We start from the raw sequence: 18,317 nt of genomic DNA on the forward strand, positions 1-18,317 counted from the left end.
TCTTGTACATTTATATATAGTTGTCAATTTTTTTTCAAATGTTCTTTTATCTCAATCTTTTAATATAATTTCATATATTTTTAATAAGAAATTATCCATAACTAAAAGTAATTAAATATTATAATTAACGTTTATATATGTATTATTCCAGTTCAATAGTCTCAAATTTTTAAGAAATAGACAAGAACAATTTAAATGCACTTGTTTCTCAACTCTTTACTTAAGAATTTAAACAAAAGATAATTTAAATATTTATTTTCTTTCTCTTAAGACGTTAGCATAAAATTATTATAAGAATTTAGACTTAAAAAAATGTAGAAATAGCTTCCCGTCACTTAAAAATTCAAAAAAAAGACTTTATATATATATATATATATATATATATATATAATTTTAAAACTTATTTATAAAACCATTCATTTGTATGAAATAATGCACTCAAACCCTACTTTATATGAAAACGTTGAGATGGTAAATACGTAAGTTAATATCTTAGAGATAAAGTCTATCATTGATAAAGACTAAAAATGCATGTTAAAAATATATGTGAAGACTCTAACAATATCGTAGTTATGAAAATAATATCTTTAATATATTATTTGTGTTTTAAAAATAATATTTTGCTTCAAATAACTAAAAATAAATTTAATTTATATACACTACAATATAACCTAAAAGTGAATAAATCCACATAGGGTCTTTTTACCTTTTTCTAATGAATGGTTATCGTTTGATACGTCAGTTATCCTAACTCCTAATTAAAAGATAAGAATTTATTGATGTATGCTAAATTCCTTCCACATTATTTTAAGCACTCTAGCATACCCAACTTCTGCATAAGAGGTTATGGATGTATTAAAAGTTAATTAAATATTTGAAAATGTAAATAAAATATGTAAAACTTAAAAAAAAAAATCAACTCAGACAAATATTAATATAATCTCTTACTCTTTTTACATATTTATTTTTCAATTTCAGAACAAAACAGAAATAATGACCTTAATTTGATATTTTAGAAAATAATACATTCAATTTAAAAAAAAAATAGACGAAGTTAAAAATCAAATAAAAATAATTGAATCGTTACTACGTAATATAAGGTAAAAAATACTACTAACCATTTAAAAAATTCTCAAAACTTATAAAATATATATTTTTAATTTCCGGTAACAGAATAAATCTTATTAAATCATATGTAAATTTTTTATTTATGAATTTTTTAATTAATTCCTACTTAATTAAACTTTTAATAATTGTATTTTTGGTGCTAACAAAAATTACAATAATAAAAATATATTAATTAACTAAAATTAAAACAATTTAATAAATAATATTTTTCTCATCCAACAAAGACAAGAACACTGATCAGTGTGTGACATCATAAGTTCATTACTAAAATCGATAATAGATTAATGATTTAGGTTGACGTCTATAGCAAGAGACTATGATATTTTGACAAACTTTTTTTTGACAAAGTTTGACAGAGTTCTCTTTTCAAGCCACATCAAACCTTTCTCTTCTCTTTTAAAGTCACATCAAATATTTCTTTCATCCAATGAGGTGCTGCCATGTCGTCGTTGTTAGGAATTCAAGCGTGAGTCTAAGTCCCACATTGGCTAGAAATGAGAAAGTAGAACACTATATAAAGATAAAAACTCATAAACTCATTGTCTTAAGATTTTTGGTTGAGAGTGGTGTCAATGCCTTATGTGATTGGGCTCAGGTCTCAGGGGAGTGTCAATGCCTTATGTGGTTGAACTCATGTCTCATTGGTGTTTGTTCTCTCCAGTGAAACTCGCTCGATAGACCTAACCGTCATTGTCAAAAGTTTATCAAACAAACTTTGCTAAAAAATAATTTTTTTTTGATAGCAAGACTATTTAAGAGGCAGATAGTATAAGGTATCTTTTACTTTAAAACCATTAGAAGGTTAATATAATATTTCCTTTCATCTTTACAGCTTTATGTTAACTCTAGAATATGATATAACTGTCAAATCTTAATAAGTTAACACATTATAAATGACTTAAGAAACTTCTTTCTTCTTTCATTCATAATACCTTGGCCAAAATATTTATTTATATAGAGCTTAAACTCGTTACCAAGAATTGATGATTCTTTATTGATTAATATTAATCGCACAAGAATTTAGTCATACCTAATAATCATTCAACTAACATTATAAAGTGTCACATGTCCGATATGAAATTATAATAAATAACTTGTTAATTTCCATAATAATCTTAAGTCTAAAGAAATTATATATATTTTTTCAAAAGAATTTCTAATTGATAATTCAAAGGTAATATTAATCATCAAGAAATTTCTCTTTAAGTCAGTTCAACAATCATATTTCTACATCTACATAAATCATTTATATATGTAATTTGAAAATGAGATCTTTTAATCTTTATCCGATAAAGATCACTGTACACATACTAATTTATCCAAATTAATGATATCATCTCCTCGATAATCCTACGATAAATACAATTTAAATTGAATTATATAAGAATTATTTTCATTATTAATCTGTATTACAATAACGATTCTTTAATTTCAATCACGGACCTGATCTTGTTAATTCAATAAATACGAGAATGAAATAAATAATATTAAACATAATGTTATTATTAATAACAAATGTGTTTGTGTGAGGATAGTTAAGATAGAATTATGAGAGTTAACTGTGGGAAACATGAATGAAAGTAATGGTTGGTTGATTAGAAATGAGTAGGTAAAAAAGAAGGGAAAGTCAAAGGAGGAGGAGGTAGACATATGGCAAAAGGGGTTTGGATTTGGGTATGAAGTCGATGTGGGACCAAGGTGGAAACCCATGTGTCAAAGAAAGGGAAATTGAATGAGGGGCACATGGGCGCAGCATATTTTTTGGGCTTATAAATACCCTTCTATACGTATCATCTTCTACACATCATCTGCTACCATCACGTGCTCTCCTCTCTTCTCTTCTTCAATCTTCTTTCTTTCTCTCTCTCTCTCTCTCTCTCTGCACCCTTTTCCCCATCTTCCATCGTTATCTTTTTTTTTCCGCCTTCTTCCAAACCTGCAAATCTTATCCAATCTTTTGGTCGTTAAAGGATAGATATATACTTATCAAACTAGCTAGTAGTTTTGTCCGTTGGTTGACAAAGAAAGAAACCTTTATATTATACCTCTCCAAACACATAAAGCTAGCTACCTTGCTTCCTTCGTTAATCACTATATTAGTCGTAAGTCACACTCAATCACACACCAGACATGGAGAACAACAAAAAGAAAGTCGCAGCAGGTTCTTCCTCATCATCACTCACCAACTTTGATCATCTTTTTGGTCCCAAGGACCCCTCCACCACTTCATCTTCATCCACCAGCTTCTTTGGCTCCATTTTCCCACCTCCTCCCACTGTATGCTTCTTCTTTTTCACTTTTTATTGCTCAATCTTCCTTGCATATGACATCTCCTGCGTGTTTTTCTTTTTCGTTTTTCAGATTTTCTCTTTTGCCTCTATGGCGTACTTATTGTTTCTGACAACTTAACCAACACCTCTAATGTGTTGGTATAATAACAAAACAAAAGAATTAACTTCAATGGTTTATGGCTTTATAAGCTTTTAAGTTCCTTGATTCGTTTGAGCCGGTATGTATAAATAGCACGACTTTCTACGAGGTAGTTATTGAAAGCATTATGGTCAAACTCTTCTATCTAGGTAACTAACTATAACTATAACTACATGTCTGCAAAAGAAAAAGAACAAAAAAAAAAAAAACGTCTAATAATTTTTTCTGATCTAGTTTACTCTTGAACAAAAATGGAGTATGATGGTATTTGATATGAGAAAGCTGGGAAGCAAGTTGTTGAGTATGAATTTGTAAATTCTTTTGGTCTAGGTCGCATAAAGTTTTAATAGCTTTAATGAGAACTTTAAGCGTGAATGAATATGTTCTTGTATGAGTAGTGTTGGAGTAAAGTTAATATGAGGAGGATTGATCTCTGAGCGATATGTATAGCATATACTGGTTTGAGAAAAATAATTGACATAAGATATAGAGTTAACCCTGTTACTCTTTATTGAACTTTAGGTTGGAGGAAGAGATTCAACAAAACAAGAGATGGGAGGCAAAAATTATGGAGCACCAGGTTCGTTATGAGACATATACCACTTTGACCTGAAGTACTAAATATGCCATGTTTCAGTTCATCTCAAATCTTGTCTATAGACAGGGAACATGTGGCTTTTTCAATCCAATTTTAATGTCTGGGCTTATTTAGTAAAGCTTCAGTTGGATTCGTTTCAGGCAATTACGGTTACAAAGGTGAAAACAGCGGTGTCTCCAACAAGAATGCCAGTAGCAATTATCAGAATGAGGCAGTGGAGCCCAGTAGTTACTACAGTTCATCAATCTTTTATGGTGGTCAAGAAAATTATTCCCCAAGAACCAGGACCACTGAATCCCACCACATTGTGAGTGCCTCAATTCCCATCCTTTATCATCATGGTCCATGCTGTTGATTGCCAAAGGGATCATTATTTTATATATATAATAATATTTTTTTAAGTACAACCCCCACTGTTTTTACATTTAGTTACACATATGCTTTTGCACCACATATATGCTTTATCTTTTATACATTTTCCTCAACCTTGCTTTCTTATATCATAACACAAAGTAAATCACACTTTCTCTTTTCTACCTTTCCTTTTAACCCCCAAAAGATAAGTGTAAGGATCATTGGCTACATATAAATAACATAGTGAATACTTTATAGTTGTAAGTATTTACATGCATATGTGTGTTGTATTTTTTGTTTTTTAGTTGAAGCATATTTGGCATCTTTGCAGTTTAAGAAAGATAAGGAAGACGATGATCCAAACGGTAACGATTCAAATAGTGCTTCAAGAGGGAACTGGTGGCAAGGTAGGACAATCTTGGTTCCACGTAGCAGAAGATAAGGAAATAAACAAAAATTCTAAGTTAAACAAAATTTACTGACTTTATAACACCTACATTATTTTCGGTTCCTGCAGGTTCTCTTTATTATTAACATCTGCGAATGTATGCAAAGCTTCCCATCCTGTGGACCAGGTATTTGAAATTCAAATTTAACTCCTGTTTCTTTTTCCCTTTAAGGTTCATAGTTAGTCAAATTCTACTGCTAAAACTCCATGTTTTAAGTGTATGCAAGAGAAACATTGCAACTTTATATCCAAACTATCACGTTCTGGAATGAGCTTTGAAAGATGGAGAATTTGTTGATTTTGCAGGATGATATGTATGAAGGAGACCACATACGGTGTACGCAGTGGCAGTGGTCTAATTAAGTAGGAAAATAAGACATGGTAGCGGACACTAGAACTCTTCGACGACATGTGTTGAGTCCTTTTTGTCACAGCTCGCACATATAAGTTTGTAGCACATGATAAGTCAACCATTATAGTTGTTAGTACGTAGTAAAAGCTTGAAGCCATAATTACTAGCTGTTGTGTTCTTATTTCATGCAAAAAGTTCGGTGCTGGTAACTGACTTTTGGTAGTGTTCTAGAATCATGTGATCTTGTTGCATGTACTTTAAGGTTTCCCGTTCTATCCGCTGTGTAGCATGTAGCTTTCTGTGACTTATAAATAAGAGCTGCATTTATAAGCTTGCTTTTTCTATAACATTTTTTTATAAGGATAAATTAAAATGCAAAAAAGATAAGCCACCACAGTTAATGCACCTCCAGCAATACAAAAGAAAGGTGCAGTACATCAACATGAAAATGAAAAAATAATAATAATAATAATAATAAAACTCCCAGTAATAGTAATAAGTCCACTATTAGGACAACAAATTGAAATAGCCCAACTCAATTCTAAAAGCAATTTGAGTGAACTAAATCAATGATATAATATAAGTTTGAATTTTAGTTAAAAAATTACTTTAAATTTAAGTGGAGTTGGAAAAAAAAAATACCTCTTTATTAAGTCAATTGGAATTCGAAATGAATTTTGTTTTTAATAATGAAAAAATAATAAAAAACACAATATCCAGTATAAACTGATGAAAGTTAATTTAGGTAACTGAAACTTATATACACTCATAATTGTTCGAACAATAACAACTCTACAACTGTTTTAACAAATTAAACAACACTAAATCATCCAAATTTCCTTTGAATTACTTAAATTGCTCGAATTACTGTTTAACTATCTAAATTGAATGAATTATATTAACAGGCCTTTTTATTTTATAATATATTTTTTCAAATTTCTAAATTTTGACTCACAATATAATTTGATTTAAGTATTTATCTTTTAAATGTAAATTTTTTATTTTAAAATAGTTCAATTTTTTTATGTAGATAATTTCCAGTTTGATGTAGCTCAAATATGTTAAACAACAACCATAAGTCCAGATTTATATATACAGTTTTATGCAATAATATTACATGTAAGAGACATAGAAGAAAATAATCACCGTCTAGAAATAGTTAATTTTATATTTAAATTTTTTGATACATCTAATAAGTCTCACATAATTTAGAAGTCAAGATCCAAAGTAGTCTAAATACTTCTATCTTTACTTTTTGATATGTCTTTAAAGGATAAAATCAAAGGATAAAATCGTGAAGGAATATGGACTAAAAGATCTGTATACTAAAATAATTTCTTTCTATATTTCTATCTAACCGGATAAGCAAAAATAAAACTTAATTTCTCATTTTCTCTGAACCAAAATCACGTAAAGAAAAAGCTTATTATAATTTTCCTGTTCACTTTTTGTCTTTCAGTTTTTGTACTTCCCTCAAACACAAAGTGGAAAAGCTACGTGTTATGTGAGTCCAGGATCAACCATTATTATGCCTAACACGTTCAGTGCAACATAAACAAGAGTGGTGGAACTAATCATTGTACTGATATAAGGTGGAAGAAAATTGTTTCAATATTATCGATCTGTTAATATATAATAAAGTATGCAGTATTTTAATACGAGAAAAATAATTAAAACGAACTGAACAATGTTAACTCAAAGTCTCTCATTAAAAATGAACCACTGAATCCATCCATAAGTGTTAAATGCTGAAGGAAGGTATAATAGCAAAACATAGAGTTAAATGTGTGATTATTAATTGTGAATCAGTGTACGCAGCAGATTGTTTACGCATTCAACAAAAATCTGGACAAAGCATTACCTCATATTAACATCATCTTCTTATGAAACTTCTAAACAAGAAGTCGTTATGAATTCAACCATAAACTCATTATGATTGAGCTTGGTAATCGAGAGTGGTGTAATACCTTATGTGATTGAGCTCATATCTTATTGGTATTTGTATCTCTTCAGTGAAATCTACTCTATAATTTATAGGGAGAAAGTTTTGTGGACACAAATACTTTGTATAAAGATTTTGGTATTAGATGTATTCTGCAACACTGTTATTCCCTGTGGTTTACTAAGAAGATAAATGAAGATTCAATCCTACTATCACTACAAGTACTTTTTTACTAGAGAATTACAAGAAGTGATGGTAAAGGATATCATTAAACTTCTTTAGTTTTAAAATAAATACACTTTTTTTTAGTTTTATTCTATTTTTAATAACATACTTTTTTTTATATTTTAAAATAGCGAAAGTTATCTATCTTATTTTAAGTGAAAGAATTTTTTTCATAAACCAAAAATTAAATAATTAAATTATTGTACACTAAAAATATAAAAAAAACTTATTTATTTCTAAACAATAAATTATCTATTTAAATTATAAACAATTATTTAAGAAAATATTATTTTATTATGAAATAAAAAATAGCTCTAAAATATAATTTTTATTTAAACTTTTATGAATATATCATTTTAAATAAACTAAGGGGTATGAGTTTCACCTTTTTAAAAATAGAAGTAAGATAAATTAAAAACACAACAAAAGATGTATACCCTTTAAAAAACCTAAATTAAGATCTAAACATCCTTTTATTAAAAGTATAATAAAAACGTATTGATATTTTAAAAAAAATGTATCCATAGTAAATGCAATTTTATTTAAAGATAAGTTGTATATTTTATGAAAAAAAAATAATTAATCGCTTTTAATAAAACTTCATCAGTGGATTCAACAACAAAAATCAATAACAATGAGCTGGGAGCCAAATCACACAAAAATACTTAATACCATTTTTAACTCAAAACATAAAAAATATATTTATAGATTTTTTTATTATATATTACTTAGCATAAGATTTAGATTAACATCTGTATCACTGACACGTGTTATTAACCACAACAAACATTTATAAAACACTTCCTATAGAATCCATATGTAGTCCTAGTCCATTAGTACTACATACTCTCACCATCCATCGTTTAAGTCCATATTAATTACAAGTTATAAAATCATTTTCAATCAAAATATTATTTTATAGAAAACTATTTTTTAACATGAAATTTTAAGAAGTTTCTCTTACAAAGATGATAATTTTTAAATAATTTCTATTTTTCAGTTTTCACTTTTTTATATTTTAAAACTATTTAAAAATTTTACCTTAAATTATAAAAAATTATCAAAATATTCTTGAATTTTTTTATCAATATAAAACTCCAACTATCTCTTAACTTTAAGAAGGCTAATATACGGATAAGATGGAAATTTCCCACTTTAATTTACTACAACTTATGGAAAATACGGATATATAGTTAGGTGAGATTTGAAAAACAAAACGGAATTGTTTTGCCATATGATCTAAGTCAGATTCCAAATCAATTACTGTAGATAACTAAAATTCATGAGATGGTGCCAATTGGTAAGATTTATCAAGAATGAAGAAAGATGACCGTTGAATTTGTTTCTCTCTAATATCTCGCATCGTGATTCAAAATGAAGAAGGAATATACCCTCAAAATGGCATTGTGCAATTGATAACTAATTCAAAGACTTGAGATTTCCAATTGATGTTTGTATAGTGAGCCGTAGAAACATGCGAACGAGAGATTTAACACGGTAACTTTTGAACTTCGATGAAAATCAAGAAGGAACGAAAGATAAAATAGTGACATTATTAAGAAGAAGAACAATTTCAAGACTGGTGAATTAGGGAAATACAAGCTCGCAATTTTGAGTTGTTATCATTAATATAAAAATTATTAAAAAATATATCAAAAATCACTTGTGTAATATAAATAGATGTTTTCTTAATGAATAAGGCTGCTTTTAAATACGAATAACTGGCTGATGCAAAAGCCCATATGATAAGGTGGGCCTTATTTACTGTCCAGTCCAATCCCCAAAACAAATCAATAAAAGTTGGTGAAGTCGCTTGCATGTAATAAAACAATCCTTTTGAGGCAATCCACCAGTTCAACCTTCTTAGTGCTTTCGCATGTTGTATTTCTAAGCTAAAGAGAAAAGTACATTTTATATACATTTTTTTTATTTTTAATTAAACAATCAAAAATCAAGAATGCGCTTAAAAAAACATTTAAAACTCGACAAATTCTAAAGAAATTAATAGTGCTGCTAGAGTTAATTGGAGTCCAACTGATTCAATGGAATCAATAAAAGAAATTATTCAACTTGTAGATTGATTCAAACTTAATATGAACTATTTTTTGGTTAGAACTCCTTTCAATTAAAACTCGTTGTAAATCAATAAATGTAGTGTTACATTCTATTTAAATTTATTCATACACAAATAAAATCAATAATCATAGTTTTTACTAAAATTTTATTTCATTTTCAAACTAATTTGAAGTTATTCAATTTCGGTCAGTAGCCAGATGCAAAAAACGAAAAGTAGCGGACCTTAATTCTCATACAATTCAGTGGCAACTAGGGAGAGAAACTAACATTTACTTAGATCATGAAAAAGATGAAGAACGATTCTACTAATGACTCTTCGAACCAAAGGCTCCGCTCAAATTCCAATGAAATTGTACATGGAGTTTGAAATGCAATTCAAATCCCAATATCACTATTGTTTGGGTTAACTAGAAGTGTTCACCGATGGAGATAGTAAAAGACTAATTCTTGAAATACTAAAATTCGTTTATAATGCTAAATTTTTCATCCAAAAGTTCTTCCATACTCTAACATCAAGATCTAACTTATCATCAACCATCAAACTGCTTGTATTGACAAAGATGAATATCTCAAAGCCTGATTCAGAAGAACACAACAAAAGCAACACTTCCATTCCAGAGCACATTCGTATTAATTTACACTCACTCAGGATCAATTTTCAAATCCCAGAGTGAAAATTTCGCGAATCGGAGTTTAGAACATGTCCAAAGGTCCAAAACTCAGTAGAAATCTAAACCTCCGCAATTTCAACGATGACACATAAAGTAGCCGCATCAAACATTGTAACCGCGTTAAACGTGATTGCATTCGTTCACAGAAAACCTAGCGAGTGAAAGCGTACAGAACGAGCGAGGCGTAGATGAGGAGCGCAATGGGGACGAGGATGAGAAGCGGAACGACGGCGGCGTAGGTGTGCGAGCTTCCGCAGGCAAGCGTTCCAAGCTTGATCTGCGCGACGTTGACGAGCGCAAGCATTAGAAAGGCGCAGCCAAAGACAGATCCCACGGCGGAGACGAGCATTCCGACGCGGAGGGAAGAGCGGTTGACGTGTGCGACGAGGTGTTCGACGGCGGCGGGGTAGTGGAAAGAGGTGGTGCGGGAGAGGCGAATGGCCTGCTTGAGCGCGAGTGCCACAAGGCTGGAGAAGAGAAAGGAGCTGAAGGAGTAGACGTGGAAGGCGATGAGGTTCTCGGCGATGGCGGAGGTGGGAGCGCACGCCGGATCGGAGTTGAGACTGTTCTGCGGATCGTTAGGGTTCCAAGTTAGCCCTATGAAGACAGCGAGAGTGAAAAGCGAGTTCACGTTCACTATCGCGTCTAACGCGGTGATGTGAAGACTCGTGAAGGAAGACATTCCTATTATTTTCTTCAGGCAGAAAACAGGGAAGAAAAGGAGAGAAGAAGACGAAAATTGATGGAATGGACTCTCAGCAACGAAACGCTTTCACCGACCCGTTTTCTTTAAATTCAAAGATTTATTCGTAATTCTTTTGGTCTTTTTTCGTGTTTAACAGTTTCTTTTTATTTATTTTTTAACAGGGAAGAACAATGATAAATAAATATGTTTGTGACGTTTATCTTGACCAAAATAAATACGTTGAGAACACCGTGTCCGAATTCCAAAGAACTAAAGTAGTGAGTGAGATAAAAAATAAAAATAAAAATAAAACTTTGAAATAATTGGACAAAGATTTTTAAATATTAAAATTGTGCCAATCAATAAAATCTGATAAAGTTCACATTTCGTGTTCCTTTACCATGTTATCTATTGTGATTCCAAATCTATTTTCAAAGAAAATTGCAGAAGCATCCTGACAGAGAAAAAAAAAAGCGTACACGTTTGGTGCTGTGATGTTTACATGTGGAAACCATCTAGAAATTGCTGTATTAATTTATTACTTTAGTTGCAGATCAACATCCACAAGGGCATTTGGTCTAGTGGTATGATTCTCGCTTAGGGTGCGAGAGGTCCCGAGTTCAATTCTCGGAATGCCCCAAATTTTTTAACTTTTGTTTTCCCTTTTCTTTACTTTCAAGTCTCCTTTGTCAGTGACCACTTCCTTTCTAGTTTCTAACTCCTGCATTTTAGTACTCCAAGATGGAGTGTCTCAGGTCCCATTTGTCAATTATACGAATAACCAAGCTCCATTTTCTTATGTTTGGTACATAGGAAACTTTATACATATCATTAAATGTTAATGTGATTCTCAGCATTTTTAAATTCAAAAGCCAACTGCTTCAGATCTCAATATGAATTTGAATTCTCAATACCAACAAATATATATATATATATATATTCATCATGAATGATACAAATGTAAAAGTTAAAAAATATATAATAAATGCTTCTTTCTAAAAGTCTATGCTCCACTAAACTAAGTAAACTTTGTGCCACCGAATTTCAACAATCTTGGTAATCATTTGGTTTTGTTCTTGATTGTGCATGGTTTCTTCTCACGTTGTTGTTCAGTTTTCTTGCTACTTGGGTTTGAACATTTCACCTCAGTTGAGTTGCTGCATATCTTAGTGGTCTTTGTCTCTACTCCAAGGTAATTTGACAGCACTCTCCTCACCCCAAAGCCACGACGATGAGGTTTGATGCTGTCGTTGTTATGGAGGAAAGGAGTTCTCTCCCCTCTTGCAGGACTAATGAGTGACACAGAAGCTGGTGAAAAGCCTGGTCTGCCAAATGCTGCTTTGTGCGGAGTAACAGTGCCTGAGACAGACACCGAATGTGGACGTGTAACCTTCTTCTGCTGAGAAACCACGTTAACTGTTGTAGCAGTAGTAGGAACTAATGCAAACCTCTCTGATTGTTTGGTCAAGTCATCCACATATAGCAAATCATCAATGCGAGCTACAATGTTAAATGCCATGCTCTCCAAAACTCTTGAGTAGCTCTCCAGCACGGATTTCCCGACATCCTGAAATGTCGGTGTAAAAATGTGTCAATGATATATGCAATTATGAAGGTAAGGATCTTTTGAAATGCTTCCGTGAAAATGTGTAAATCATTAAGAGTCTGATTATTTTCACTGTTTTCTTCCAAAGTTTTTAAAAAGGGAAAAAAGGCTAAAAATAAAGTGACACTTTTTTTTACTAAAGGGATACTTTTTCAAAGGGACTTAATGTATGCAATTGAGGAAGTGCAAGGAAGATGCAGATGGACTGAGAAATATGTAAGGAAGCAACCTTGTTGCACTGGATCTTGCTGGTATCAAGGGTGGTTTGACTTAGGCCTGGGAAACGCTGCTTCAGGGAAACTAGAATGTTTTCAGCTCTATCTGCTAGCAATTCTCTCTTATCTCCATCAGCCATGAAGTCCTTGACTATTTCCCATGATGATTTTGGGGTAGAACGGCTGGGCCTTGGGGATGGTAAGAACCGAGAGTGAACTCTTCGGCGCCACACATAAATTGCTGCTTCCACACGGTTTGCAATCTCTAATGCAACATGTTCAGAGGATATGTCTAAGCAATCAAGAAGGTACTCTTGGGAGAATTGATCTGATGTTATGTAACGGTAAACAAAATCCCCCAAGCAAGTTCTTCCATTCTGCAGAAACCCATATTCAAGACAAAGTCATAACTTGACAAAAAGTTAACTAAACAACATCTTATTGCAGGTACACAGAAATCATTGCTCACATTGCTTAAGTTAACGTACATCCAAAAGAAAGATGTGTGATAGTCCCTTAAGCTTATTAGTAGATAAGCAAGGTGAGTGTAAATTGTAATGGTCTAATCAATATTCTTTGTTTGCTCATTGTTCTTAATCATAGAATGACACAAGGGGCAAAAGTCTATCAATGATACAATTTAGATTAGACCTTAGGAAGAACTTCCAAATATGAGTCAGGAACTTCCATGTCAGCCAAAGCAATGTTGTTGATAGCCATGGCTGCTTTTAGTATTTGGTTTGCACATTCTCGAGAGTGATTCAACTGTTTTCTCGAGTCTTCACTGAGTCCTGCAGGGGGCACACGAGGTACGGGAAGCCACCACTTCTCTTCTTGCCGCTGTATTGTTTTGCGAAAAGAGGCTGAACCATCTGCTTCTGCGGCTACAATTCCTTGGTCTACATACCAGAACTCTGTAGAAGTGAAACTATCTAAAATTTCCTGTTGTAAAAGAAGATGAACATTACAGCCTCAAACATTTAATGAAGTCACAAAAATTTACTAGTGAGCCATGCAAGAGCGAGATTCAATACTCACGAGAAGCATGTTATCAAGTTTGCGAAGAGCTGGAAGGTTGATAAAAATATCTGTCCTAGGTCTGCAAGTCATTACCTGCACAATGCACCATATTAGAAACTTCATAATTATTAATTCCCTTTTGAATAAAAATCAGACTTCAGCATTGAGATCAAGAACCAATCCAATTTTACCTCGAGCTTACTCCCATCAGGAAATGTTTGCCAAGAAGGCATCAACTCAACAATGTAATCACTAACACTAACAAGCCACTCCACCTCTCTCTGCCACATTTCTTTCTTCTCAGAAGGTAAAGGTTCTAGTCTCCATAATTGCCCAAACACAGTTGCTACACGTTCAAATAATCCAAATTTGAATAAGTTACAAAACTCAAATTTACACCAAACGAGAAAATTCCAAATTTTGAACCACTTGACCAACAAAGACAAAACAAACAGTTTCTCAATTAAACGGATAGCCAAATGTCTGTGTGCAAGAGAGAAAGCATACCACACAGATTAGTAATGGCATTAGAGATGGCCAAAGCAGTGCAAACCCCTTTACCAGAACCTGACATATCTTCACCAAGCAACAATTTTGCAAACCTCTCCTTCATCATGTCAACTTCTGTTTTAAACAAATTAAAATAAATCTAATAATTAGCACTAATTAGAGTTATTACACAAAAATAACAAAGGGACATTAATTAATGACTTGAAAAGGAGTCTAATTATTAACTCCAACCAATTCAACTGAAAAAATAGTATCTATGAAGTAAATTTCCCGTCCACAATCCTTTTCTACTTTCCAAACACAGCCACGTCCCATCTATTATAACATTCTTTAAAAGATAAAAAAAAATAACTAACCTGACAGCTTCAAACCAATACGACTAAGCTTAGTGTTTTCCAAGTAGGATTTATGTTCGTTTTCTTTTTCACGAGAATTAGAGCGCTTGGAGAGTGTAGCCTTGAGAATGGGCCAACCCAGAGGAGCGGGTGAAGAAGAGCCTTTTGCCTTTGCTTCGTCAACGGTAACTGAAGAAGTGGATGCACAGAAACTGGTTTCCCTGGAGTCTGCAGTGGAATCCGTGAGAGAAGAGGAAACCCCATCGGTTTTGTTTCGAGAAGTTTCGTTCTTGTCGAAAAAAACATCCATCTGGGAGAGAAAGAAAGCGGTTTGAGTCGAAAAAGGGAAATGGGGCAGTTAGCAGGGAGGCAGATAAGAAGATACTGCGAACGTGGTTTGAAACATAACGGTAAGACACATGTGAGGTGGGTTTGAGGATATATGAAGGGACCGCTAAGGATGTTTCATGGAAGAAAAGACGATGCAATGATGAAGACGTGTGGCTTTTTCCGAAAAGGATTACACTCTCTGCACTGCATAGTGCACACAACACACAAACTCTCACACACACACACTCTCCCACCAACAAATTTGATTTCAAGTTTGATTTACTTACCAAAATGCCAACGTCTCTCTTCTGGCTTTCGCTCTCAGAGTTTGAAGGTAAGTTCAAAATATCAATAAAAAAATTTGAACCTGGTAGCTGTGGGAGTAAGTAAGCAGAGCCACACTACGCTACAACAACAACACGCTCAACCATCATAATTACTTTTTTGGCCTTTCACGTTTGCTCTACGATACGACCAGTAAGATTGAATGGCAGAATTTTCAAATAAAAAATAGTATCTCATTCTGTCACTTATTTCCCTTTTTAGATTTTCTCGTAGAAATAAATATATACGTAATATTTCTTCATCCCAATAAAATAACTCACATTTCCCATTTAATCAATTTTTTTCAGTTTTACTTCACAACTAATAAATATTAATTAAAAATTATCTAAAAACAGTAAGAGCGTGATTGGTAAACGATACTTAGAGTTATTTTTTTAATTTTGAAAATGTAAATAAGTATAAATAACAAATTTTCAGAAACTCGACACTTGAAAAAGAAAACACGGGAGTATACTATTTCAAAATTAATTAAGAGTTTTTTGAAAAAAAAAATTGACGCTGTTTAATATTTCTTATTTATCATACCATTATGTCTTCACGAGGAAAAAAAATGAAGATATAATTTACTTGACCAAAATCTACCTGTACGGAAATGGTAACAATATCATGTGTTTCTGAAGATTTTGTACCCTCCTATGATTACTTACTTATTTGGGGAAAATAGATAGTATTTTATTCAAATGGAATGTCTTTTTAGAGAAAAAATTTCATGGTTGAGTTAGGGTTTCATAGTGTGGGGCTTGGCGAAGTTTGTAGCACTAATTAAAGGAAAAAAAAAAATTAGAAGTATAATAAGATAATAATTTATGTGGATATGGATCGATAGTGTTGGTATTTTAAAATTTGAATAGTTTGATGGCATGCAATATTTACGAGCTTGTATTGAAAATGGCACCATAATTGGTCCCTCTTCTATATATCTTCCAACTCCTACTATCAAAGTTCTTTATGGTATTTATTGATAATCAATTTTGCTTGATTCCGTAGCACTAGAAGAAAAAAAATCCTTAATTATCTCCTTTTGCAAATATGAAAATATAAAATCAGCCACTCCACTACGAAATTTTGCCATAGATTTTTCTTTTTACAGCTACTGCACTTTGATTATATTATTTTTGTTTTTTCTATTGTAGTTTCACAGTAGAGATACAATATATATAATTAGATTCAGATCTTATTTTTAATAAATGTGAAACTTAATCTCACACTTTGATTTCTAATATCAATTTTTTAAAATCTATAAGATGTGTTACAAATATAACTTCCTATCACTTCAATTCCAAAAATAAAATAATTTAAAAAATGTCTAAAAATACAAATACTGTCACATTAATCTCTAAACTTAACTGTCTACAATCACTATAATTCTAAAAGAGTGTTAAATTATGCTAAAACTATATAACATTTTTAATTTTAGACTAAAATAGGCAACAGATTGTAATTTCATTAACTTTTTTTTTTCATTTTGTTTACTTACAGAGATTAAAGGGGACATGTTACTTTTTTACTTTTTTAAGGGTTATTTTACCCATTTCAAATTTGATACATACGCTCTAACTAAGTTTTTTAAAAACTTATTTAAAATTAATTATTTTTTATATTCTTTACCTCATTTTAAATTATATTTTGTAAGGAGATATTAAGTCATTACAAATTATTTTTAACTGAGCTGTGTTTTCATTTATTAACTTTGTATAACAATAAAAAGAAATATAAGGAAAATAATATTTTACCCACTTTTTTTGACCCACTTTTAATTGAGCTGTGTTTTTTGTAATGATGTAATGTGATGATCTAAGGATGATGAGAATAGTGGATTAAAAACGAATCAAAAAAAATGGATTAAAATATCATTATCCAAAATATAAATATATACGTCTGCGGTTGTATAATTATAATATATATTGAGTTATATTTTGTAAAAGAAACAATAAAATAATGATTAAATAATTTATATTTATGTCGTGTAAATCTTTAATGTATTTAAAGGCATCAAATAATTTTTTACTCGTAAATCTTTTTACGATAAGTTTATTAATTTTGATAAAAGTTATCTGTAAAGATATTAAACTTGGTTTCTAAAAAAATAATAATTTAAAATTTGTGCACTAGTAATATGTATTGATTAAACTATTCAAATTATTCCTATGCACACACACTACGTTTAATTAAAAAACTGTACTTAACAAAATACAAAACGTGATATTATTAAAGTGGTAATAATAATACCAAGGTTTTTGGCTCTTGCCCATTTTTCACGAGTTCGGAATTATTATTGACCAAGGGCTATCTTGTAAATTTGTGTCAGATAAGTCTGTTTTCTAATTATTTAATTAAACCTGAAACCAAAATATGGCCGTTAAATAGCAGTTAGGCTTTTCAGAGAAAGTTGCCTCACATGCCTTCCGATAATCTTCTTATAATCTCCTTTCTTTATCCATTCTAACAGTCTTGTCTTTTCCAAGATTAATCAATTATTATTAATTAATAAATGAAGAGACAAGTCATTATCAAACTAAACTGATTCTGTCATTGAGAAAATATCTAAATGTGACGTTGATTTTACAATTAATCATTTATATATGTTTATTTATTTGACTGTAATTCCCAACAACCACATTTTATATGAAAAACTGTAATATTTTTCCAAGGAATCTTCTAGTTCTATCGTAAAATAAATTATTTCTAGTATTAAACTATTTTCCAGAATAAACAGTTACCCAATCTTAAATATTTGTAAAAGCTCAATTTTAAATGATATTTAAGTTTGCTTAACTATGAATTTCATTGGAAAAAAAAATCGGTTACCACAGTTCTTTTTTCGAGAGAAAGACTAATTTCAGAATGCGTTCATATTGTAAAACAAAAAGAAAAATTAATTATGTCTCTCGATTGAGAATTTAATCTCCGATAATAATTTTTTGTAATATATTAAATATTTGGTTAATTATGTTTGTTTGTCTCTGGAGTATTAGTAATTTCTTGTTTTAATTCCCTCCCCGTTTGTTTTATTTTTAGTCCTTCATGTTCCTTTTAAATCTCATGAA

The 18,317-nt window shown here is 31.1% G+C and overlaps 3 protein-coding genes and 1 non-coding gene across 5 annotated transcripts; 2 read left to right on the plus strand and 2 right to left on the minus strand.

Annotated features, from left to right (window-relative positions):
* Positions 1-2,987: 2,987 nt before the first annotated feature.
* LOC114177837 (uncharacterized) lies at positions 2,988-5,640 on the plus strand. Of its 2 annotated transcripts, none has more exons than XM_085675222.1 (6): positions 2,988-3,405; positions 4,081-4,138; positions 4,282-4,463; positions 4,842-4,917; positions 5,028-5,085; positions 5,265-5,640. In XM_085675222.1, exons 1-5 carry the CDS (start codon positions 3,259-3,261, stop codon positions 5,042-5,044), a joined length of 480 nt encoding a protein of 159 aa, XP_085531348.1. In that variant the 5' UTR covers positions 2,988-3,258; the 3' UTR covers positions 5,045-5,085; positions 5,265-5,640. The 2 variants fall into 2 exon arrangements, with proteins under 2 accessions (XP_085531348.1, XP_027919216.1); XM_028063415.2 differs by having other exon boundaries at positions 2,990-3,405; positions 4,297-4,463.
* A 4,228-nt stretch (positions 5,641-9,868) lies between these two features.
* MEE60 (maternal effect embryo arrest 60) lies at positions 9,869-11,023 on the minus strand. The gene has a single exon (XM_028082963.2). It carries the CDS (start codon positions 10,904-10,906, stop codon positions 10,376-10,378), a length of 531 nt encoding a protein of 176 aa, XP_027938764.2. The 5' UTR covers positions 10,907-11,023; the 3' UTR covers positions 9,869-10,375.
* A 453-nt stretch (positions 11,024-11,476) lies between these two features.
* TRNAP-AGG (transfer RNA proline (anticodon AGG)) lies at positions 11,477-11,548 on the plus strand. The gene has a single exon. It is a non-coding gene; the product is annotated as a tRNA-Pro (tRNA).
* A 272-nt stretch (positions 11,549-11,820) lies between these two features.
* ROPGEF5 (ROP guanine nucleotide exchange factor 5) lies at positions 11,821-15,188 on the minus strand. The gene is made up of 7 exons (XM_028082953.2): positions 14,617-15,188; positions 14,258-14,374; positions 13,942-14,096; positions 13,769-13,843; positions 13,382-13,672; positions 12,745-13,107; positions 11,821-12,476 (listed from the first exon to the last, which is right to left on the minus strand). The coding sequence occupies exons 1-7, from the start codon at positions 14,903-14,905 to the stop codon at positions 11,970-11,972; spliced, it is 1,797 nt and encodes a 598-aa protein (XP_027938754.2). The 5' UTR covers positions 14,906-15,188; the 3' UTR covers positions 11,821-11,969.
* Between the last annotated feature and the right edge of the window lie 3,129 nt (positions 15,189-18,317).

The sequence above is a fragment of the Vigna unguiculata genome, chromosome 1 (assembly GCF_037176805.1).
Source record: "Vigna unguiculata cultivar grain cowpea cultivar isolate G323 ecotype 2 chromosome 1, ASM3717680v1, whole genome shotgun sequence".
Lineage (NCBI taxonomy): Eukaryota > Viridiplantae > Streptophyta > Magnoliopsida > Fabales > Fabaceae > Vigna > Vigna unguiculata.